Source organism: Mastigoproctus giganteus, chromosome 8 (assembly GCF_048544385.1).
Source record: "Mastigoproctus giganteus isolate SK-2022 chromosome 8, ASM4854438v1, whole genome shotgun sequence".
Lineage (NCBI taxonomy): Eukaryota > Metazoa > Arthropoda > Arachnida > Uropygi > Thelyphonidae > Mastigoproctus > Mastigoproctus giganteus.
In genome coordinates, this window is record NC_143582.1 from 80,855,237 (window position 1) to 80,881,335 (window position 26,099).

At 36.5% G+C, this 26,099-nt stretch overlaps 1 protein-coding gene across 4 annotated transcripts in view; it reads left to right on the top strand.

The window, feature by feature from the left end:
- Positions 1–26,099, top strand: part of LOC150081675 (LIM domain-binding protein 3-like) — a 273,752-nt gene that overhangs the window by 99,137 nt on the left and 148,516 nt on the right. For all 4 annotated transcript variants that reach the window (XM_090378805.1, XM_090378806.1, XM_090378803.1 and 1 more), the window contains exons 6-7: positions 11,226–11,355; positions 24,194–24,279. In XM_090378805.1, coding sequence (XP_090234931.1) covers positions 11,226–11,355; positions 24,194–24,279 — 216 coding nt within the window. The remainder of the gene's footprint in view (positions 1–11,225; positions 11,356–24,193; positions 24,280–26,099) is intronic.

The following is a 26,099-nucleotide window of genomic DNA, read 5'->3' on the forward strand; positions in this document are numbered from 1 at the left end:
TGTCATGAGTTGTATTATTGAATGTATTAAGTTAGAAGTAAATGTTGGGAATTTGTAAACTAAATCACATGTTGCCAACATTGCCTTCAGTCATTTGTTTTCTGACCTTTAGAATTCTATGCAGTGTTTATCAGTGTGAGCTAAGTTTATTTTTGAGGTTATCATGTCAAACTTATGCTGAAAAGTGAATAAAATGACTTCACTTAATAATCACACAAATGTTTGAATAATCCAAATGTATTTTGTTATATTTGTGGAAGTTATGTAGTCCTAAAGCAAAAACAAGATATTAGAGAATTTGTAAAAAGTGTGTATTGTGCTTATTTTGGAGTGAACCTAAGATAAACAATGGGCTCCACCTAAAGTTTGCCAAACCTGTGTTGAAGCAAGATTGTGGGAAAATGGTAAAAAGAAGTCTATACCATTTACAATTGCCATGAATTGGCGGACGCTTATAAACCACTGCAGTGACTGTTACTTTTACTTAGTTAATGTAGAGGGAGACACTGCAAAAAGTAAGAAGGGCATTGAGCATCCTAATATTCCATATGTCATTAGACCAGGCCCGCATGGAGATAACCTGCCAATTCCATTCCCTCCACATATAGGAGAATGTAGCAGCAGAGAGTGCTGAAAGTGAAGCTTCAGCACTCTCTCAGCACTCTCTCACAAAGTCCAGCCCTCAACTGTTTTCACAGCATGAACTCAGTGATCTGGTAAGAGATATATTAACCAAAGGAATCTGCAGAACTCTCTGGTTCTAGACTTAAGTCAAAAATCTTCTAGCATATAGGATATTTTTCTCATGGTACAAAGAATGAAAACTAGTCCCATTTTTCTGAGGACAGATTCTGTGGTTTTTTTTTGTTTTTTTTTTTTTTGCAGTAATATAAATGACTTAATGAACTATTTTCAGGAAGGCTTTTGATACTGTTGCACATAAGACTGCTATATAAACTGAACAATGTGGCATTGAGAGCAAGTTACTGCTATGGATAAAAGGATGGTTAAGTGGAAGAAGACGGTGGTTATCGATAGTTATCTTCATGAACTGGTTAAGTGGAAGACGACAGAGTGGTTATCTTCATGAAATAATATATGTGGTTTCCCAGCGTTCAGTGCTGTACCATTCTTGTTTTCTTTTCAATATTTATTAATGATATTGATGAAAGTATATCAGGCTTAAGTCAAAGTTTGCTGCAGATGATACACAGGTTGGCAGGGTAGTTAATGATAGTAATTAGAGTGAACTACTGCAACAGATCCAGGAAAATTGGGTCAGTTGGCTGAGAAATGACAGTTTAAGTTTAACATTGACAAATGCAAGTACTGCATATGGATAGCGGTAATCCCAGAGTAACTTATGAATGCTCAGGGAGTGGAAAATGAAAAAGACTTTGGGTAATAGTGCAGTCAGATATGAAATTCTCTCAGTAGTGCAGACATGCTGCCAGAACAGTTAATGGGGTTTTGTCAATGATATACAGAAACTTTGCTAGCAGGGATAAGGAGATGATTATCCCTTTGTACAAGGTCATGGTTAGGCCGCATCTTGAGTATTGTATACAGGTCTTGAGGCCTAATTTTAGGAAGGCTATAGATATGCTGGAATGAATGCAGAGAAAGGCTACCAGATTGGTGAAGGCAACAAAATGGAGCTCACATTTAGAAAGGCTTTAGTTCTGCAAATTGTGGTTTCTGAAGACTAGGCACCTTCAGGATAATCTGATGGAAGTATTTAAGGCTTTGAATGGATTGAGTAAGCTGAATGTGAATAGCATTCTTCCTCTTGATGACACTACACACATGAGGGGGTATAAATTTAAGTTGAAGGATGGTTGCAGGATAGATATGCAGAAGTTTGCCTTCAGCCACTGGTGGTTGATTGTTGGAACAGGCTAGGTCTGTTATTGTTTAAGTGGATGGTTTGAATAAATTCAAGGAAGAACTAGACAAATTCTTGGAGGGTACGGATGGGAGAAGTGTGTGGTGTTTTTTTTTTTTTTTTTTTGACTGATGCTATATAAGCTTGCTTTGTCATTTGCCACTATTACTACTATTTAGGAATTCGTTACAATCCTACACAGTGGAGTCTTTATTGACTCATCAAAGAGGAGTCTCAAAGATGCATTGCTTTACAATGAAAATAAATATGTATTGAGTCCAGTAGTCACTCTATGCATTTGAAAGAGACATATGGGAACTTGAAGTTGTTGACAAATAAGTATGAAGAACATGGTTGGTTGGTAGTTCTGTGCTGACTTTAAAGTGACAGGCATGTTACTTGGACAGCAATCTGGCTATACAAAAATGCCTTGGTTTTTTTTTTTTTTTTTTTTTGAACTTAGTGGTTTATGAACTGTTGTTTGATCCAGGAAAGGAGTAAGGTATGTTAAGGTCTGGCTGAAGAGGGGCAGTTTGTTTACATGGATCAAAGAACATAGTTCATAAACCACTGGTTAACCCCAAACTGTCCTCCTTCCAGCCTTGCACATCAAACTGGGTTTGATGGAACAGTTTGTAAAAGTTTTACCTCAGGAAGATCCTTGCCTCAGCTACCTTTGTACTGACTACTTTGTACTAAAAGGGCATCCATGGACTCAGGGGAGATCCTCACAGACTGGAGATGTGCAAATGTATCCGCAATTCACAAAGGGGGGATTGAAAGGTGACACGAGTAATTACAGAACTGTTAGTTTAACTTCTGTTCCGGGGAAAATAATGGAGTCACTGGTTAAAGAACCACTGCAGGATCATCTAGACAAGACTGCAGTTATAGTTCAGACACAACATAGGTTTGTTAAGGGGAAGTCTTGTCTGACAAATTTGATTGGATATTATGATGTGATCACAAAGGAACTGGATGCAAAAATTAAATTTTGATATCATATACTTGGATTTTAGGAAATCTTTTGGTACTGTTGCACATGGAAGACTACTGTGCAAGTTGGAGCAGTATGGCATTAAGGGAAAGTTGCTACAATGGATAAGAGCCTGGTTGAGTGGGAGAAGACAGAGTGGTAATCAAGGGGCACTGCTCTTCATGGACTAATGTTATTAGTGTATTCCCCCTGGGTTTGGTGTTGGGCCCATTGTTGTTTTCAGTATTTATCAATGATATTGATGAAGGTATATCAGGGTTAATGTCTAAGTTTGCAGACAATATGAAGGTTGGCAGGGTTGTTAATGATAGTACACTACTGCAACAGGATCTGGAAAAGTTGAGCAGATGGGCTGCGAGGTGGCAATTGAAGTTTAACATAGACAAATGTAAAGTACTGCATATGGATAGCAGTAACCCCAGAGTAATGTATCAACTGGGTGTTACTACATTCAGGGTAGATGGAGATTGAAAAGGACCTGTGGGTTATTGTGCAGTCAGAGCAGGTCATAGGGTATTGTCAATGATATATGGGAATTTTGCTAGCAGGGATAAGTAGGTGATTATCCCCTTGTATAAGGCAATGGTCAGGCCACACCTTGAGTACTGCATACTGGTCTTGAAGCCCCATTTTAGGAAAGATGTTGAGCTACTAGAATGAGTACAGAGAAGGGCAATGAGATTAGTGAGAATAACAAAGGGTTGCTGTTATGAAGATATTCTTAAGTTCTGCAAATTGCAGCATCTGGAGACTAGGCACTTGCAAATAATCTGATTAAGGTGTATAAGGCCTTGAATGGTTTGATCAAGCTCAATGATGATGAGATTCTTCCTCTTGATTATATTCCACACCTGAGGGGGGGGGCATAAATTCAAATTTAGGAAAGGCACTTGTAGAATAGAGTTGTGGAAATTTGCCTTTAGCCAGCGGGTGGTTGATTGCTGGAACAAGCTTCCATCTGTCGTGGAAGTTGACACCTTAAATAAATTCAAGGCTGAATTTAGACAAATGTTTCGTGTGAATGGATGAAATCGGAAGGGGTTTTTTTTTTTTTTTTTTTGGCTGTTACTATATAAGCTTGCTTTCTTGCATCATATACCTATGCCAATGAATGTCAAGGTACATTTTTTATGCTCCACATCAACTACTTACCAGAAAATCTGGAAGTGTTAGTAAAGAACAGGGTGAGTGGCTTCACCAGGATGTTAAAGGATATGGAGATGAGTTACCTAGGGAGGTAGAATGTTAACATGATGGCTTAATATTGCTGGATGCTGAAGACTGTCTATAAAGTAGAAGGATCTACAAGAAAATCAAAGAAATGAAAATTTGACCCATTGTAGATCAGTTTTTAAAATGAGAGGTATTAGCATTTAATGGACTTTTCACCACACTGTCCCTTTTAATAGTTTTAAACATTTATTTAATTATAAAAGTCAGTAGAAGTACATTTTATTATAATTTCAATGCAAAAATTCTGCTAAATTAATAAAAAATTTGTGAAAAATCAAAATTCTTTTGTGATTTTTGAAGAAACTTCTCATGATGGAAACAAATGAAAGTAATTTTTGAAATAAGCATTAGAAAGAAATTTAGAAAAACTTCTCATGATGGAAACAAATGAAAGTAATTTTTGAAATAAGCATTAGAAAGCAATTTAGAAAAACTATTTCTGAGAAAATAGTGATTTTTTTTTCAAAATGCAGCATTGTGTTATTTTTGGACAGCTCTTTGCACTTACCTCATTGTAATTATATTGAGGTGGTTCTTATCTTTCAACATGAAAGTGATCCATGTCATTAAGCAAGGACTGTGAGAATGATTTGAAGAGAATAGCATCAGGACACTAATTTTCTCCAATCTAATTCATTCTCTTCAACCACAGCTTAGTCTTTGGGATGATTTTTTTTTTTGGTTTTTTTTTTTGGTTTTTTTTTTTTTTTTTTAGGAGCATTAGCAACTAAAGCCATATTGCTCCGGGGATATGCGGTGGTCATTCCCTGACCTTTCCGCACCCTCCGTATTTGGTGGGCACGGGCTCGAACTCTGGTCTAATCAAGAAACATGTGTTACGCACTGCTGCTCTTGCCCACCTGGCTACGGAGGTGCCTCTTTGGGATGAATTGGAATATGGAATTAGGGCAAGGCCAACGTGTCCCTCAAAAGTACTTTAAAGAAGGAGCATAATACAACCATCTTTCTACTAGAAATTAATGTTCTATGATGTATTTCAGCAGTCATTACAGCCAAAGGTGGACCAACATGCTTCATAAAGTGTTTTTTGCCATTTGGCAGGATAGGCTGTTTCCACCTTGGCTGTGTGGGGGGGGGGGAGGGAAAGAGAGTGTGTGAGAGAGAGAGAGAGAGAGAGAGAGAGAGAGAGAGAGAGAGAGAGAGAGAGAGTGTGCACTCTTTCAAGTGTAAATACTTTTCTTATCCTTTGTATTAGATGCCTTCTTGCCCATTATTGTTGTATTTTTTTTATTTATTTATTTTTTTTTGTTGTAAATTCAGATTTTTGCTGCTATTTATCATTCAATGTAAGTTTAACAATAAAAGTAAAGCAGGTCATTTTTTCTATCACAAATGAGAGTAAACTCTAAATGGTCTATTTCAGTTTTTGAAGTAATAAGTTAAAATTGTTGTGTGAAGTTAAAATATGGTAATGGTAAAAGGAATGCTGCTTATCAGTCTCTGCCTGTAGTTTCAAGGAGCAATTAAATGAACAACTTTTAGTTTTGGCCTTGTGTTTTTTTTTTTTTTTTTTTTTTTTAGATTTTATTACTGAAAATTTAGGTAAGTGGAGATTAATAAAAACCATTCTTTTTATTATTACAGAAATGATTTTTCTATTTTTCCACCAAAAATGCAGGAAAAAACATTAATTTAGATGTCTTTTTATTTTATTAAAATGTTTTTTTTTTTTTTTTTTTTTTTTTTCAGTGTAGCAGAAAAATAGTGTCTTAATTTTAAAATTTACTTTTCACTTTGATATTTGAAACAGCAAGGTCTTAAATTAACATATTGCTTCGCTAATAAAATACAGACAATTTTATTTTCAAAGTAAACTAAGAAATGATGTTTCATAGTTGCCTTGAAAATATAATTCCTATTATAAATAACATTAGATAAGCTTTGATATTTTTTGTATAAAAACACTGCAATTTTTCTCATGGCAGAGGCAGAGTTAAACTGGACTGGGACTTGGCTGTTTTTGACTTTTTAATATGTTCTATGTAATTCTTAAAAGAATTTTCCCAGGCTGTCTTTTGTTCTTTCTGCTGTATGAACCATCAATTAACACCCACCAATTTAAAACCCACCAACTCTGTACCTATTCTTTTAGAGTTCTGTTACCTTGTTTAAAATAATTTTTAGGAATGCTGATAAAAAATATTTTAAGGTCAGACATTTTGTAGTCAGTTTATTTTTAGAGCAGAAAAGACATTTCCTTAGAAAAAATTAAATGAAGTACTGTCAGACTTTCATTCCAATTACTTTAAAGTGATGTAGCTATCATCCTTATTATCTTTCTGTAGTTACCTTTCAAGAAATATTTATCCAAGTGAAAAACATTACACTGTGTGACAATAGAGGAAAGGTTTTCATTAGCTTGTTTATATAATGGGATATATTACTTTTAAAATTATTCTGATTTGAGTGTATTATGCTGGATATAGAAACAGAAAGCTCCAACTCTTTTTAGGTAAATAGAGAATTAAGTATAAACTGTGAGAAGACCTATCTTAAATAAAAATAAATATTGTAGTTTTTTACTAAGAAAAGAAATGTTTTCATTTTACAAGATGTTAAATTTATTCAGTAATAGGGGGTGGGAGTCTGGCATACTTAATCTCCCCAGGTCCTGAATTGAAACTCCACCTCTGCATATCATTTTATCATTTTTTTTTGTTATTGAAACTTTTCATGTAATGCAAAAATAAGAGCAAAAAAGATCTAGAACAATCTTAGCTGAGTTGTGCAATTTCAGTAGAATTTGATAGTTGTGCTACAGGTTTTTCAAGTATTTTAATAACAGTAGCCAAAAAATGAGCATGCAAAAAATTTACAACTTAATGGTATGTTGTTTGCAATAGAATAAAAAATCACTAACAAAATCAAAAAACTAATGTTGTTTTCACTTAGCATTACCAAATATTATTCATAAATTTTGATCAAATTCATTTAAATGGAAATTGACTATATTTAAGCAAATCTCTGTTCAGAAATTTCATGTTTCCCTCTGGCTCCTTTATTGCCTATGAACTATGCCATCTTTTTATAAGTATACAGTTTTTATCTTTCAACACCTCTAGCATCTATTTAATTATTTCTACAAAGGTAAGCAATTCATATATTTTTGCATGGCATATTCAGACAATTTTAATTTACTCTTAAAACAGACAAAATAAATGCATGGTAATCAAAATGTATGTTTCATTATAAATTTCAGGTTGTTATTATTATTTCTTTACATAATACCATAAAATTAAACTTTGGTAAAAAGAAATACGTATTTGATATTTTGGTAATTTTGACTAAGTTAGGCACAAAATCAGTTTGTGATAACTCATTAGTAATGGAGAACTTTTTTTTTTTTTTTTTTAAACAAAATTTAGAAGAGTTTGAGTGCCTAACCAGATAAACTATTTTGTAAAATAGTTTATCTGGTTAGGCGTTCTTCCAGTGATTGGAAGAAGGTCTTTAATATACAATAAGAAGAAAAGAGTGGGAGAAAGAACTGAATCTTGAGGAGCATCATTACTGGAAAAGTTGGAAGACAGCCATCTACCATCATCCTTAGTGAGCAGTCAGAGAGAAAACTGGATACTCAATTGTAAAAAAAAAAAAGTCAGCAATCCATAAGATAGAAGCTTGTTTAGAAGACATTTATTCCAAACACAATCAAAAGCCTTAAAAATGTTAGGAGCAACTGCTGAGTTTCATTGAGCTTGTCTATAGATGGGTAATAAGCAAATGTATCACCAGTGGAGGGGTACTGACAGAATCCATACTGGTGACCATTGATCAGATGGAAGATTTCAAGATAGTTTAGGGATTGATGGATTTCTCTATTACTTTGGAAAGCGTAGGGGTGAGTGTAATGGGATGATACTTGAATGAAAGGGATTTATCACTCTTTTCAAGAACTGGCTGGATACAAGCAAATTTCCAAGTAGAAGGAAAAATACTGATGGAATAAAGAAGTGGAGAAATGCCATCAGGACCTGTAGCCTTGGCATCACAATTGTTCAAAATTCTGACATCCTTTTGATGGGAGATCACAGGAGGTGGGTGCCTCCGTGGGCAGGAGCAGCAGTGCGTAGCACACGCTTCTTGATTAAACTGGGGTTTGAGCCTGTGACCACCAAATACGGAGGATGCAGAAAGGTCAGAGAATGACCACTGCATATCCCTGGAGCAATATGGCCTTAGTTGCTAATGCTCCTAAAAACCAAATAACAAACAAACAAAGACCACCAGGTTTTAACAGAAGTGGATGTATAGATGGGCAAAAGTTGCAGCCACTAGCTTTGGCAAGAGATCAGAATGAGTGACTATTATTTGGACAAGAAGCAAGTTTTCTACTGTTAGCTTGTACAAAATCTAGTTTAGTTTGATTAATAAACTTAACAATTGTTGCGAGCTTTAGTGTAGGCAGGAAATGAATCTGGAAATTTGGATGCAAGTCAACTGAGCGTCTCCGTAGCCAGGTGGGAAGGAGCAGCAGTACGTAGCACACTCTTCTTGATTAGACCGGGGTTTGAGCCCGTCGCCACCAAATACGGAGGATGCGGAAAGGTCAGGGAATGACCACCGCATATTCCCAGAGCAATATGGCCTTAGTTGCTAATGCTCCTAAAAACCAAATAACAAACAAACAAACAGTGAGTCAACTGTGATATGCAACATTCTTGTCTTGAACAGCCTTAGGACATTTATTGGAATATCAAGGTTTAGATAAAGGAAAAAATTAAGGTAGAGCATGAAATAAAGGATTTCATCCCTACAAGAATAATTTCACTGACAAGATCTGAGAAAAAGTTGACATTAGAAGATTAAAAACAGTAATCCAACCAATGAAAAGAAGAATAGAAATCTCACAGATCATCTCATTTCACATTCTTGTCATGCCAAACAACACAAGGCTAAGAATGGCCATGAGGAAAGAGCTCCATTGGTAAAGAAACCATCACCAAGTTGTGATTATGGTATTGTAGTGTAAATTGGTTTCATTTAAACAGTATTCAGCTTGCTAGCATGTTTCCTGTAATAATTAATGAAATCATAAATTGGAAATTAATGATTTTGTAAGCTTATTTTTCAATACATGCAGTAAATTTTTATGTTAAAGTATTATTTAGTTACTTAAAAATATACATTGCATTTTTAATTATTATACATTTTGTTGTACTGAATTTTCTGAAGGTTAAATGTATTTTTGGTCATTTCTCTAAGCTGGTCTTAATTTTTTAGCTGTGAGGCTTCAATAGGAGCAAGGCATTTGAGCAGCCACCCATACCCACCACCACCACCAGTATCAATCTGTCCCACTGCTAAAAAAAAAAAAAAATCTAAATCCATTGCAATCAACTTTGCAGAAGCAAACCTCTTGTCTTTACCCTTAAAGAAATATCACATCAATTCAATATGATCACTGCTACTTAGTAGTTCCTTCAACTGAAGATTTTAAATACATGATTAATCTCTGCCAATAATCAAATCAATGTTGTTTTCCTCCTTAGGATTCTGGTGTACAAAGAAGTCTTATGCCATTCAATATACTACACATTTTAAAGAAAAGTTTTTTTGGAAACTGAACAGAACACCTTATTTGCATGGATTCCTAGTTTCACTTAATGCAATTTTGGATTGTGCAATATTTTTTTTGGAGCAAAATATCACTCCAGTTGATGGCTACCTGTATATGATATCTTTAGATAGGTTGGTATCTGTTATTTTCTGTCAGTGTAAATGAAATTTTAAAATTTCATTTAAGTGGCTAATTCAAATAGACTTGGAGAGGAGAGAGAAAGATTTGACTGAAATCACTACTAAAAATAGAGTGAAATAATCATTTTAAAGTGATTTGGATGATGAGAAATATCACTGGTAAGGAAGAAGTAAGCCAGCAAACTTGCCTTTCTTTAATTAGGATTAATTTTTATTTGAAATAATTTTGAAAACATGAACTTTAATGATCAAGTTTTATGAATTATTTTATTTTATTGAACACAAACATATGAAATACCTTGCGTAAGTTTTGTTTTTGCTTCTAAACTAGAGTAGAAAATTTCTGCTTATTATTAAAGTTATCACAAAATTTTAATAAATTCTTCATAGGATCAGTACCTAGAACTGATTTAACAGTTATTTATTGTAAATTAAGTTGAAATACTTTATATTTTTAGGGAGATTTTTTTGTAGACTGTACTAAGGAACAGCAAGAGTACTAATCATTTTTTTTTTTTTCTTCTGTATTGTTACTCTTGTTATTGATCATATGTGATTGGTTATGTGACATTTCTGATGATAGTTCTTGCTGCTTTCACTAATCATGTTTGACAGCTAGACATCTCCCATTCTAGCTGTGAGTTCAAGAAGAACATGATACCTTTTGCCAAAATTCAGTGTCTTTTTAAGAGCAAGGGGAATTCACAGAGTGACTTTAAGAAAATTTCAAAATTCTTACCAAAATTGATAAGCTTTAATATCATTTAAAAGTAATGATTAAAAAATTAACTCTATATAAAAATGAATTTTGGGGTTTTCTTCATTTACTGATAACAGTAAAATTAGCTGCTCCTGTTTGAAGGTCAGATTAGAACAGGAGCAATAGCAATGTGTGACACACTTTACCAAGAATTAGTGCTTTGGCACATTTTAACATCAAACAAAAATAAGAATAACAAAAGTTGAACTCTGTCTGGGATTCCAAGTTTACAAAAGGGGCTTGCTGCATATGCATTTTACGTACTGCTACTACCGTTATTGCTAATGAACTGCCTGTTTTTTTTCCTTGTTTCTTACTTCACCTCACCAAGCTTTATCTTAATGAAACTGTTACATCCAGTTAGTTTAGGAAAATGTGGATTAATTAAGGAAATTAATTTCTAATTTGCAGTTAAAAGAAATGTACTCACATGGCATTTTGCCTTGCCTGCATCACACTATCAATGGAGTGGTGAAAATGCTGCCAAGCAACATACAGCTAAATCAGAGTACAGTACATAAAAAATTCCTGGTATAAAATAATAAAAGAATAGTCTGATTTACATTATTTTAACATAAGTTCAGTTTTGTGGAAAAAATCTCATGTTTCTGTATTTTTTTTAAATATAGAATCTCCCGTGCCTACACCACCACCACCACCAGCCACTCAACATGTTGAAGCTCCCATTCTGAAACCACCATCTGAAAAATCAGAAATTGTAAATCAAAACCAATGTGCTGAATGTGGAAAAGTTATTATGTATGTATCTGTTGTTTATAAAGTTAAATTAATGAAAAAATTGACTAATTCTTTATTATTATTAGCCCTATGGTGCAAGGAAGCCTGAGGCTTATGCTGCACCAGCAAAAAAAAAAAATTTCTGAATTACCATGAGAGAGAGAGAGAGAAGGAAATCACCATACTCACCAAATGTTGAGCCCCTGGGTTTATATTATTAATTAAAATTGAAAACAGTTGATTTTAATATAACCTCTAAATGCATCTATAGTCAATAGATAATGATGTTACCCATTAGAAGTTGTTTAGGAAAAAAAAATGTATTCATTCTGAATAAAATTTTTTCTTAAATGTTGCAACTAATTTGAAATAACAGCATCTATCACTATTGTGAATTTACAGATACAATGCAATTGCTTTCTTATATCTTGTTATATCAAAATTTCATTCTAATGAATGCCACTAAAAGTTGTTTCAAAATAATTGATGGTATAATTGGGAGATTTTAACTTTCCAGATATTGACTGGAATTTGTGGGTTGGTCACTCGCACACCAGCCGACCACCTTTAATGTCTTGAGCAGCACTTCATTGTTAATGTTGGTGACTATTGTCAGAAAGACTGATAATATACTGTGTAAAAAAGGACCAGGGTATGTCTGCAGGGGCAAAAGTTGATGTTGTAGAGCAGATATCATCTTTTAAGGGCACAAAGGATGATATTGTTGTACACATTGACACTAATGACATTAAGAGTAGGCGATCTGCAAACTTACTTAACAAGTACAGGATAATATTGAAAAAAAGTTGAGTTAGGGTTAAATTTGAAAGTGTCTGCAATTCTACCCAGACACAATAGGAGGGAGTACATGAGCCTTGTCAATTAATTTGGCCCTAGAGAGATTGTGCAAGGCTCATGGGGTAGAATTTTTCTCAGAGTGGTCTGTGCTTGTTAACGGTTATATAAAAGGAGAGACTGCTGACCACCATCACACATTTGATCACATATCAGATTGTCTAATAATAAATAAATGATAGATAATCAGTGCCCTGATTTACCTTCATCAATGATATTGATGAACATATATCAGGCTTAATGTCGAAGTTTGTAGATGATACAAAGTTGGCAGGATTGTTAATGACAGAATGATTAAGTAGTAGTAGTGAGTAGTAAAACTCATACATTTGCAAGAAAGCAAGTGTATGAGTTTATGCAGCATCAACCAGAAAGGTTGATGCTGCATAAACGCTTGCTCTATTATTTTGACAATTCATGGTGTATTCAATAGTAAGAAAAAGTGGGTGGGACATGCTGTATGAAGTAATGAAATTTTTGGATATGGCGTACATGTGGTAAGAATATACCCAGATCCTTGACATAACGTGGCCTCGACAATGCTCCCCGCATACACACTACTCGGACTCCCTCCAGTCACTATCTGGCAGAGTAGAGGTAGCAAGATTATACACTAGCTGATCCGGAAGCCTCCTAGAGAGTTACCAATAGGTTTGGTCTGGTGTACTATCTAGCGGCCGGCCTGCGAACACCGTTTTAGAGCTGTACCCTCGAAATGTAAGGAATATTGGATCTCGTCACGACATTCATCATAACCTCAAAAATCATCACTCATACTGCATGATGGAAGAGATAGGAAGGGTTGGCCGGAACTTAGCTCTAGAGAATAAACACGGGTTCCACTATGTCAAGCCTCCAATAAGCAAAGTGGTGGTATTTCACCGGTTGATGAGTCATCTACCACCTAGTACTGCCTGGTAACATAGAGGGGCGGTGTTCCTCCATGTGGTGTGGGCGCCACACCTCGACCTCTGCTTACGTTGGTTCACACCTGGGTGGTCACCCACCATGTACTTGTGCATGAAGGTTATACCCAGGATTACTAACAGTCCCACCATTGTGAAGGTGCAAGCAGAGGATTTGGCTGTCATAGACCGTCCGGACTTCGCCGAAATTGGGTCCACTTGACTTGAGTGTCACCCGAATATCAGTTCCATCAGCGTTTTAGACTCCCAGGTAGCAAGAACAGCTTGTCTGGCATATCTGAGAGAATGTCTGTGACAACCTCAAGGACCAAAAGTGTGTGACAACCTCAAGGACCCTGTGGGACTCCACTAATAACATTAGTCCACGAAGAGTAGCACCCATTGATTACCACCTCTGTCTTCTCCCACTCAACCATCCTTTTATCCATTGTAGCAACTTATCCTTAATACCATTCTGCTCCAATTTGTACAATAGTCTTCGATGCGCAACAGTGTCAAAAGCTTTCCTGAAATCCAAATATATGATATCAAAATTATTTTTTACATCCAGTTCCTTTCTAACCACATCATGATATCCTATCAAATTTGTCAAACAAGACTTTCCCTTAACAAACCCATGCTGTGTCTGAATTATTGCTGCAGTCTTGTCTAGATGATCCTGCAATGCATGGCGCCTCCATAGCCAGGTGGGCAGGAGCAGCAGTGCATAGCACATGCTTCTTGATTAGACCGGGGTTCGAACCCGTCACAACCAAATACGGAGGATGGAGAAAGGTCAGGGAATGACCGCTGCATATCCCCAGAGCAATATGGCCTTAGTTGCTAATGCTCCTAAAAAACCAAATAACAACAACCCGCAATGCATCTTTAACCAGCGACTCCATTATTTTACCCAGAACAGAAGTTAAACTAACTGGTCTGTAATTACTCATGTTACCCTTCGATCTCCCTTTGTGAATTGGGGATACATTTGCACATCTCCAGTCCGTGGGGACCTCCCATGAGTCCAAGGCTGCTCTCATAATTATGGCTAAGGGTTTGCTTAGATGCTTTGCTGCTTCCTTTAATATAACTGGATAGATCCCATCCACCCCCAGGTGCCTTTCTTATGTTTAACTTCAATTTATCCTCCACTTTGCTCTCAGTTATTACAAAATCATTAAGCACCCTGCTACAATTTGATAACCTTCTGCCATTTTCAAACCTTAATAACTCCTAATGTGTTAATGTGGATGCAAAATACTCATTCAGTTTGTTTGCTATCTGAGCAGGATCATCAACAGTCGGACCATCTATATCAAATGGACCAATCAGATTCATCCCCTTCCTTTTAGAGGAAGGGGATGAATCTTTTTATTTTCTAAGTAAAGAAATCCTTGCTGTGTTTCTTAGCGTCCTTTGCCAAAGATTTCTCATAATCTGCCTAACCTCCTTTGTGACCTAATTACAGACTAGCTTATATCTGCCATAGGCTTCTGAATAGCTTGATAATTTATATGCATCCCATGCATTTTTCTTCTCTGTCATGAGTCTCATTAGTTCATTTGATAACCATTTAGGCCTAAACCTTGAACAATATTTCTTAATAGGTATGAAACTTTTAGTAGTATCCACGATTAATTCCTTGAATGCTTCCCACTTAGAATTTACTGTTGGTAACATCGTCAGTTGATCCCACTGTACAGAATTTAAAAACTGTCTGAGACCACTGTACTCACCTTTACGGAAGCAAAAACCCTTTCCTTTATCCCTGATGGTAATTATATCTTTAAGTAAATCCCACATCAGTACACCGTGATTACTGCCAACTTGTGGTTCCTTTATCTGCAAATTCATAATGCGAATGATCACTGCTGATAACCAGATCAAGAATATTACCCTCTCTGGTTGCTTCTCGAACATGCTGCTCCAGAAATCAGTCATCCAATAAATCCACAAAAACCTTACTAGTGTGTTAGTCATCAACTCACAAGTTCCAGTCAATATCTGGGAAGTTAATCCCCCATTATAAGACATTCTGATTTACTAGCCCACTATATTTCTCTGTACACTTGTTCATTGTACTCATTTGAGTCATTAGGCCTATAACACACTCCTACTCTTATTTTTGCTTTCACAGTGCTTATGTCACACCAAACTGACTCAACAGTACACTGTTCATCTATATCAACTGGATGCACTTCTTTTGATTTTGTTTTTTTAATTAACAGCATGACACCTCCTCCTCCCTTCCTATCCTTTTTTTACACATTGTACTCCCCAAATTCCAATTCTGCATTCCTAATATCAGTGTGACACCATGTCTCTGATATCCCAACAGTATCTGCCTTTGATGTCTTGACCAACACTTCAAATTCATCAAATTTATTATTATTAGCTATATGGTGCAAGGAAGCCTGAGGCTTATGCTGCACCAGCCAAAAAAAAAAAAAATTCCTGAGTTACCCAGAGAGGGGGAGAGGTAGAAAGGAATCACCAAGAAAGAGAAGAATGATGATATCCGGCTCAGGACCCTGGGTGTGCCAAGCCTATACTCACCAGATGTGAGCCCCCAGGGTGCACTTCTTTTGATTTTGTTTTTCTTAATTAACAGCATAACACCTCCTCCCTTTCTATCCTTTCTGTAGACATTGTAGTCCCCAAATTCCAATTCTACACTGCTTATGTCTGTGTGACACCACGTCTCTGATATCCCAACAATATCTGCCTTTGATGTCTTGACCAGCACTTCAAATTCATCACATTTATTTACTATACTTCTAGCATTGGTATACATGCAAGCATACATGCACCTATTCCTAGTTACCCTGACACATCCCTTATATACCCACCTGTTTCACGATGACTGCCATTAGTCCCTGAAACCTCCAGCACCCCTCGCTCCAGGTCGCTACTTATTCTAATAGAAGTTGTGCAAGAATCACCTTCACCTCTGCCTACGGCTGCTTTTAACCTTTTAGTCTGTGAATCCCCCCCCCAAGCTAGCAGTTTTCCGATCCACCTAACACTGCCTCTATAGTATCAGCAAATATTCTTGCACCCTTTCTATTTAAGTATATCCCATCCCTATAGAAACAGTCTCTCCTGTTAACAAGTACCAAGCAGGACAAAGTTTATCATCTAATGCATGGGAATTAGGTCTCACTGCTTCAGCAGTGAATACCTTTTTAAAGGACAGTGTGCATATAAAAGAACATGTTAAAGGATCAACGCATTTAAGATCAACAATGATGACATTGCTGATCTTAAAATGCTGGATTGTACATACATTGCCAAAGAGGAAAAGACAATGCCAGGTTTCAAGGCTTCAAAAGGTAGGGCAATGCTCTCACATGGGGCTAATGCAGCAAGAGATTAGAGATTGAAACCACTGCTTGTGCACTCAAGGGCATCATTAAAGCCATTCTACCCATGCATTTCTGATCGAACCAGAGAGAGCATGGATAACAATATCTCTCTTGAGGATTGTTTTAAATGCTGCTTCATTCCCGAGGTTGAAAAATTTTGTAAAGACGTTTCTTTCAAGATTTTGCTTCTATTAGATAATGCTCCTGGATATCTTACACACCTAGATGATTTCAATTCAAACATGAGATCTATATTTCTATCATCAAATATGACTTCACTCATCCAATCTATGGATCAAAGTGTTATTTCAAATTTCAAAGCATACTATTTATACACAACATTTGCTCAGGCATTGTCTGCAGTAGAAGGTGAGAAAAATTTAATGTTAAGAGACTTTTGGAAATCTTACAAATTTACCTTTCCATCTTAAACATTAATAAGGCTTGGGTGGAAATTACTAAAAGTTGTTTAAATGGCATATGGAAGAAAATATGCCCACAGCATATAAAAATCTTCAAAGGATTTGAAAAAGACAAATCATATGAACAGATTACAGATAAGATTGTAAAGCTTGCAGAGCTACTTCAGTTGGAGGTAGTGCAGTCTGCAATATTTTTCTTGAAGCTGTCAAAATAAATTGATGGCTAACAGAATAGTCAAACAAAAATCCACAGACAGAAAAATTATAGGTAACCTGCTGATGTTTAAAAGTATACTATTTTTAAATAATGTTTTTGGTAAACAATCTTATGGCTGTATTTTAATATAAAGTGTTTTTTCCCCAGTAAAATTTAATTTTTAGTGCAGTGTGAATTTTAAAAAATCTCCTGTTTTTCTTCTGTTTTTTGGAAAGCACTTTTGCTTTTTTGCAAAAACAACTGTTTTATGCCTGTTTTTTTTTTTTTTTTGTCTCCAAAAAAACTCCTGATTTCCTACTGCTTACAAATGCATAATCCCTAGCTTTTTGAAATTCAAAAGCTATTCCTTAGAAATTTCTCCTGTCTGCAATGAGACTTGAATCGAGACCTTTCCAAACAAGTGACAAAATCGCTATACTCATGGAGGACCCTGTATTTTGTAAATATTTATTTTAAGAGTTAAGAGAACACAAAATTATTGATGATGCCGTTCAGGTTGCTGCCAAGCTAAGTAGATATTTTGCATCTACAGTCAGGAACTCTTTTTGAGATGGGAATGCCATAAGTTTATCAAACTTTAACAGGGAGCTAAATGATTTTATGATAACTAAGGAGAAAATGGAAGAGAAACTGAGGCTATGAGCAAATAAGGCATCTTGGACTGATGAGATATATCCAGTTATATTAAAAGAAGTAACAAACCTTCAGCCATAATTATGTATGCATCCTTGGATTCAGAGGAGGTCTCTATGGATTGTAGCTCTACAAATATCTCTAGCTCATAAAAGGAACAAAGGATGAAATGAGTGTACTTATAAGCTTGACTTCTTTTCTAGGGAAACTAATGAAGTCCAGTTATAAAAATAATGCAAGACCATCTAGACCAGTGACCATCAGCCTGGTCCCTACTGCCCACTAGTGGGCAATTCAAGCTTTCATGGTGGGTGGTGGGGGTTTTTGTCCATTACAAATTTTGTTCTTCCTCCATATATCGAATACATTGCTAACAACTTTGCGAGTTTGACTTTTTAAAATATGCTTTTGCAATTTACTTTTGAATTCCATCTCCAAACTTTGAATATAGATAACAATTCACCGGACACTTCTCGAAGTATACTCATGGATGAGGGAGCAACGAATGAGCTCCATAGCCAAAGGCACGAGTTTAGTGTGCACAACGAGGGCGGGCGGCACTGGTGGGCAGTAAGGAAATTTTACCATCAATAAAGATAAAAAAGTGGGCGGTAGGTATTAAAAGGTTGACAATCCCTGATCTAGACAGATGGTCTTGCATTACTTCTCTAACCAACTAATCAATCTGCTTAGATACTGTGATGCAGTAACAAAGGAACTGGATGCAAAAAATAATTTTGACATATATGATGTCAAAATTATTTTTGGCATTATTTTTACTGAGATTTCTGAAAAGCTTTTAATACTATTCCATAAAAAAAAGATGTACAAATTGGAGCAGTGTGGCATTAGGGGAAAGTTACTGCTATGAATAAAGGTGTGGTTGATTGGAAGAAGATAGTAGTTATTAATGGCCAGTGCTTTTCTTAGACTAATGTTATTAATGGAGTCCCTCAGGGTTTAGTGCTAAGCTCATTGTTTTCAATATTTATTAATCATATTGAGGAAGTTATATCAGACTTAGTGTCTAAAGTTGCGGTTGATATGAAGGTTGGTATGATGGTTAATGACGGTAATCAGGAAATGCTACTGCAACAAGATCTAGAAAAACTAGGCAGATGGGCTGAGAAGTAGTAATTGATGATTAACATTGACAATTATGAGAGCATCCTTGGACTCAGGGGAGGTCCCACGGACTGGAGATGTGCAAATGTATCCCCAATTCACAAAGAGGGATCAAAGGGTGACACGAGTAATTACAGACCAGTAAGTTTAACTTCTGTTCCAGGTAAAATAATGGAGTCACTGGTTAAAGATGTATTGCAGGATCATTTAGACAAGACTGCAGCAATAATTCAGACACAGCATGGGTTTGTTAAGGGAAAGTCTTGTCTGACAAATTTGATAGGATATTATGATGTGGTTACAAAGGAACTGGATGCAAAAAATAATTTTGATATCATATATTTGGATTTCAAGAAAGCTTTTGACACTGTTGCGCATGGAAGACTATTGTACAAATTGGAGCAGAATGGTATTAAGAGTAAGTTATTACAATGGATAAAAGGATGGTTGAGTGGGAGAAGACAGAGGGTGGTAATCAATTGGTGCTGCTTTTCGTGGATTAATGTTATTAGTGGAGTCCCACAGGGTTCGGTGTTGGATCCTCTGTTGTTTTGTATATTTATCAATGATATTGATGAAGGTATATCAGGCTTAGTGTCGAAGTTTGCAGATGATACAAAGGTTGGCAGGGTTGTTAATGACAGTAATGGCAATGTGCTACTGCAACAGGATCTAGATAATTTGGGCGGATGGGCTAAGAAGTTGCAACTGAAATTTAACCTTGACAAATGCAATGTACTGCATTTGGGTAGAAGTAACCCCCAGAGAAATGTACCAACTGTGTGATACTACACTTAAGGTGGTAGAAAATGAAAAAGACCTGGGAGTAATTGTGCAGTCAGATATGAAGTTTTCTGAGCAATGTAGACAGGCTGCCAGGGCAGGTCATGGGGTTTTGTCAATGATATATAGGAATTTTTCTAGCAGGGAAAAGGTGATTGTCCCTCTGTATAAGGGAATGGTCAGGGCACGCCTTGAGTACTGCGTACAGGTCTGGAGGCCTCATTTTAGGAAGGATGTAGATTTGCTTGAGCGTGTACAGAGAAGGGAAACAAGATTGGTGAGGTTAATGAAGGGATCCTCTAACCAAGAGAGGCTTAAGTTCTGTAAGGCCTTGAATGGGTTGAGCATGCTGAATTCTGATGGGATCCTTCCACTTGTTCAGATTACGAACCTAAGGGGCATAAATTCAAATTAAGAAAAGTCAGATGTAGAATAGATGTGCAGAAATTTGCCTTTAGCCAGCGGGTGGTTAATTGCTGGAATAAACTTCCATCTGTCGTTTTGGAAGTTGATAGGTTAAATAAATTTAAGGAGGAACTGGCCAGGCATTTGAAGGGAATGGTGTGATATTTTTTTTTTTTTTTTTTTTTTGCCTGATGCTGCATAAGCTCATACACTTGCTTTCTTGCATCACATACCACTACTACTACAAATGCAAGGTGCTGCATATGAGTAGAAATAATTCCAGAATAAAATACTATGTGGTATCTCACTCAAGGTGAGATACCACATAGTATCTCACTCAAGGTGAAGAGAACGCAAAAGATCTAGGATAATTGCTACAGCAACATGTTTGAGGTGCAACCAAAGGGGGTAATACTCTTGACCTGATTATCAGCAGTGATTAAGTATACATTAGAAATTTGCAGATAATGGAACCACTAGGTGACAGTGATCAGTCTACTGATTTGGGATTCACTTAAATATATAACTACCATCAAGGGTGTAAAGGGAAGGGTTTTTGTAAAGGTGACTAAAGTGGTCTCAGGCAGTTTTTGAATTCTATAGTGGGATTAACTGATGATGTTAAAAACAGTGAATTCTAAATGGGATGCCTTCAGGGAATTAATCTTGGAAGCTACTAGGCTTTTCATACCAAGTAAGAAATACTGTTCAAGATTTAGGCCTAAATGGATGTCAGATGAACTGACTCATGGCAGAGAAGAAAAATGTGTGGGATGCATATAAATTAGCTGGTGACACAGAAGCCTATAGCAGATATAATCTAGTCTGTAATCAAGTCACAAAGGAGGTTAGGCAAGCAAAGCTGATTACAAGAAATCCTTAGCAAAGGATGCAAATCAAAACAGACTTCTTTACTTGTGTAAACTCTAGAAAGAAGGGGATGAATCAGGTTGGCCCACGATGTTGGTGGTTCGACCGTTGATGATCCTACTCAGATAGCTGACAAACTGAATCAGTATTTTGAATCTACATTCGCACATGAGGAATTCTGTAAGGAAGGGGAAGGACAGAAGTTTACTAAACTCCAACAGGGAGCTAAATGATTTTGTAATAACAGAGAGCAAAGTGAAGGAGAAATTGTTGAAGTCAAACATAAAAAAAGGCACCTGGGGCAAATGGAATCTATCCAGTTATATTGCAGGAGGCAGCAAGGGAAGTAAGCAAACCCTTAGCCATAATTATGAGAGCATCCATAGATTCAGGGGGAGGTCCCCATGGACTAGAGATGTGCAAATATATCCCCAATTCTTAAAAACAGGGGTTTCAAAGGGTGACGCAAACAATTATAAACCTGTTAGTTTAACTTCTGTTCCGGGGAAAATAATGGAGTCACTGGTTAAAGAGGTGATGCAGGATCACCTAGACAAGACTGCAGTAATAGTTCAGAGACAGCATGGGTTTGTTAAGGGGAATTCTTGTCTGGCCTATTTGATTGGATGTTAAAATGTAGTCACAAAGAACTGGATGCAAAAAATAATTTTGATATCATATACTTCGATTTCAGGAAAGCTTTTGATACTGTTGCAAATGGAAGACTTCTGTGTTTAGTATAGACAAATGACATTAAGAGCAAGTTGATGCAATGGATAAAGGGATGGTTGAGTGGGAGATGGCAGAGAGTGGTAATAAATGGACACTGCTCTCCGTGGACTAATATTATTAGTGGAGTCCCCCAGGGTTCAGTCCTGGGCCCATTGTTGTTTTGTGTATTTATTAATGATACCAATGAAGGTATATCAGGCTTAATGTTCAAGTTTGCAGATGATATAAAAGTTGGCAGGGTTGTTAATGATAGTAAAGACAGTATGCTACTGCAACAGGATCTAGAAATGTTAGGCAGACAGGCTAAGAAGTGGCAACTGAAGTTTAACATTGACAAATGCAAAGTATACTGCATATGAGTAGAGCAACCCAAGAGAAACATACCAACTGTGTGGTACTACACTCAGGGAGGTAGAGAATGAAAAAGACTGGGGGAGGGGATAATTGTGCATTAAGTTATGAAGTTCTCTGAGCAGTGCAGACAGGCTGCCAGAGCAGGGCATGGAGTTTTGTCAATGATATATAGGAATTTTGCTAGCAGAGACAAGGAGGTGATTATACCTTTGTATACGGCAATGGCCAGGCCACACCTTGAGTACTGCATACAGGTCCAGAGGCCTCATTTTAAGAAGGATGTAGAGTTGATAGAACAAGTACAGAGAAAGGCAACAAGATTGGTGAGAGGAACAAAGGGGTTCTCTTACCACGAGAGGCTTAAATTCTGTAAGTTGCTGCAACTTATAGAATTAGACAGATGCCTAGTCTCCAGCACCTGGAGACTAGGCACCTGTGAGGTGATCTGATTAAGGTGTACAAGGCATTGAATGGTTTGAGCAGGCTCAATGCTGATGGGATACTTTCACTTGCCGGGATTAAGAACCTGAGGGGGTATAGATTCAAATTGAGGAATGACAGTTGTAGAATAGATGTGTGGAAGCTTGCCTTTAGCCAACCGGTAGTTGATTGCTGGAACAGACTTCCATCTGCTGTTGTGGAAGTTGATTGCTTAAATAAATTTAAGGCTGAACTTGACAAACATTTGGAGTGACTGGATGAGTGAAATGGGGATTTTTTTTTTTTTTTAATGCTCTATATGCTTGCTTTCTTGCCTTATGTGCCTGAACTAATGCTAATGCTAATTGTGCAGTCAGACATGGAGTTCTCTGAGCAATGAAGATGGGCTGCTAGGACAGCTGAATGGGCTTTGTGAATGATGTACAGCAATTTGGCAGCAGGAACAAGGAGGTAATTATTCTGCTGTATAAGGAAATGTTAAGGTTACATCTTGAGTGTTGCATACAGGTCTGAAATCCTCAGTTTAAGGATCTGTTGAAATGGGTGCAGAGAAGAGCAACTAGATTAGTGAAGGCAATATAGGCTACTCTTACCAAAAAAAGCTTCAGTTCTGCAAATTTCAGCATCTGGTAACTAGGCACCTGCAAAGAGTTCTGATTGAGGTATTTAAGGCTTTGGATCAAATAAGTTAAACATTGTGCATCCTTACTCTTGCTCAGAAAACACATCAGGAGGCATAAATTTAAAGTGAGTAAGGATAGTTGCATAGCCGAGTGGTCAGGGGCCAGAGTGCAGTAGCAAACACTTTTTGAGTAGGCCGGGATTCAAGCCCCTGACTGCTAAATACGGTCAATCTACCAACCTGCACTGGACTAGTGTGGCAAATTGTGGTCCAGTTCTCTCAACAGAATTGTTAAGGAGGCTTCCATCCTGCAGTGAATTGATAATGGCTGCAGTTTACTTTGTTTAAAGGTTAGTTGCAGGACAGGTGTTAGAAATTTGCTTTGAGCCAGAGAATAGGATTGTTGGAAAAAAATTTTATCTGGTGTTGTGCAAATGGATAGTTTGAATTGGATATTATTATTAGTAAGGAAGAATTTGGCAGATTATTAGAGGGGAAGGACAGGTAATGCAGAAAGGTTTTTTTTTTTTCTTTTCTTGTCTTTTTTTTGGCTGATTTATTAATAATTTATTATTAATATTAACCAATCCACCAACATAATGTTCTTAATATTAATTACATATTATGTTATTAAACACACCATGTAGAAAACAAACAAATCCAAATCCCATTAAGAGGAATTCTTGCAGACTTTTTTTTTTTTTACACTGGCAAATTGGTCAATTTCTGATGAAGCTGTCTTCAGTCTTTAAAACTTTGAACCCTGCAACACTTTGAAAATGTTATGCCCTAAGGCAGTCAAGACTATGAAGTATTAGTATATGTTCTTTATAATTGCTGATATTCTGACAGTGTTTTTTTTTTTTTTTTTTTTTTTTTTTGCTGGATGAGATTTGAGTTTCTGGAGATAAAAACCATGCAAACTTCACGTGAAACTAATGTGGCTACAGTTTCAGAAAAGCATATAAAAATTACTCAGGTCTCTATAGAATTAAATCCACATCTGTTTCATACAGTGTGGGAAGAATGCCAAAGACAAAATACAATACAAAAACTGATATTTAAATATAAATTTTAATAAACTCTTGATATAAAATGTAAATTCATCTATATTTTTAATTTTTCAGTGGTGTATTTGTAAGAATAAAAGATAAGCCTCTTCATCCAGAGTGCTTTCGTTGCAGTACATGTGGAACCTCCCTTCGAAATGCTGGTAAGGATTTCATTCTTGGTTCCTTTATATACGTTACATTTAATTGTCAATATATATATAAACCCACCATACATATGAGGGTTACCAAAAATAATGAGCAACTATCAGTTGTGTTTTGCCATATTACAGGTATCCCCAAATTAGATGTTACAAAAGTTTATTTTTATTATTATTATTATTATTATTAGTAGTAGTAGTAGTAGTAACAGCAAATGATGAAAGGAGGCCAGCTTATATAGCATCAACCAAAAAAAAAAAAAAAAAACACAGTTCACTCATTTGTATCCTCCAAGAATTTGTGCGGTGCCTCCATAGCCAGGTGGGCAGGAGCAGCAGTGTGTAGCACACACTTCTTGATTAGACTGGGGTTCGAGCCCGTGACCACCAAATACAGAGGATGCAGAAAGGTCAGGGAATGACCACCGGAGCAATATGACCCTTAGTTGCTAATGCTCCTAAAACCAAATAACAAACAAACAAACCAAGAATTTGTTTAATTAGCTCTTCCTTGAATTTATTCAGCCAATCCTCCACTTCTGCAACAAATGGTAGCCTGTTTCAACCATCAGCTGGCTGAAGGCAAACTTCCACACATCTATTCTACTACCATCCTTCCTCAACTTGAATTTATGCTCCCCCCCTTGTGTGTAGTCTCAGTAAGTAAGAATATCATTAACATTCAGTTTACCCAATCCATTCAAGGCTTTAAACACCTCAATCAGATCTTCCCACAGGTGCCTAGTCTTGAGACTCTGAAATTTGCAGAACTGAAGCCTTTCTAGGTAAGAGCTCCCTTTTGTTCCCTTCACCGATCTGGTTGCCCTTCTCTGCACCCATTCCAGCAGATCTACATCCTTCCTAAAATGAATCCTCCAGACCTGTATACGTATACAGTACTCAAAATCCATGACCTTATACAAAGGGATAATTGCCTCCTTATCCCTGCTAGCAAAGTTTCTGTATATCATTGACAAAATCTTATGAGCTGTCCTAGCAACATGTCTGCACCGTCATAGAATTCCATATCTGATTGCGCAATTACCCCCAGGTCTTTTTCATTCTCTGAGCGTAGTACCACACAGTTGATAAGTTACACTGGGGTTACTCTGCCCATGTGCAGTACCTTGCATTTGTCAATGTTAAACTTCAACTATTCATAACACACTTTCAAAATATATTTAATCGAAACCAATCTCCCAAAATTCAATTTACTTTCTGTATCAGCAGAGGTTCATAATATTCCCACTAGGATAGGGTAGCCAGAAAGCCCAGTTTTCAATGTTTTGTACCAGTGTCCAAAGCTTTGGGATGGGGGGGGAGGCAGGAGATACAGATGTCCTTGTGTTTTCTAAAATATTAAATGTGACTGTTTACCCAGCAGTTTTTACTATCTTCATTTGCACAAATTTATTTTAAAATTCAAACTAGTTCTACCAAATATGACTTCATAAGACATTCACATTTCTCTGGGTAACACAACCTTCAAGAGCTGAAATGCTGAGCTGAGGTGGTAAATAATATAATTAACTTATAACTATAAACCTAATGGGATAGTTAATATGCAATGTATACTTGATAGGGTAGTACATATTATTGCTGCTTAACTAGTGAATTAGAATAGTGTTATTATTGCATTTAATTATATTAGTTTAGTGTAGTACAAGCACTCCTCTACTTACGTACAGATGACTTACGTACAACTCACAGATACGCACAAAGCTGTTGCTATATTTGGTTATAAGAATCAATTTTGAACGCCCTCTAAAGCAGATTTCTGGAGGTCACTACCATAAACAATAAAAACAATTAGCAGTTTCCAG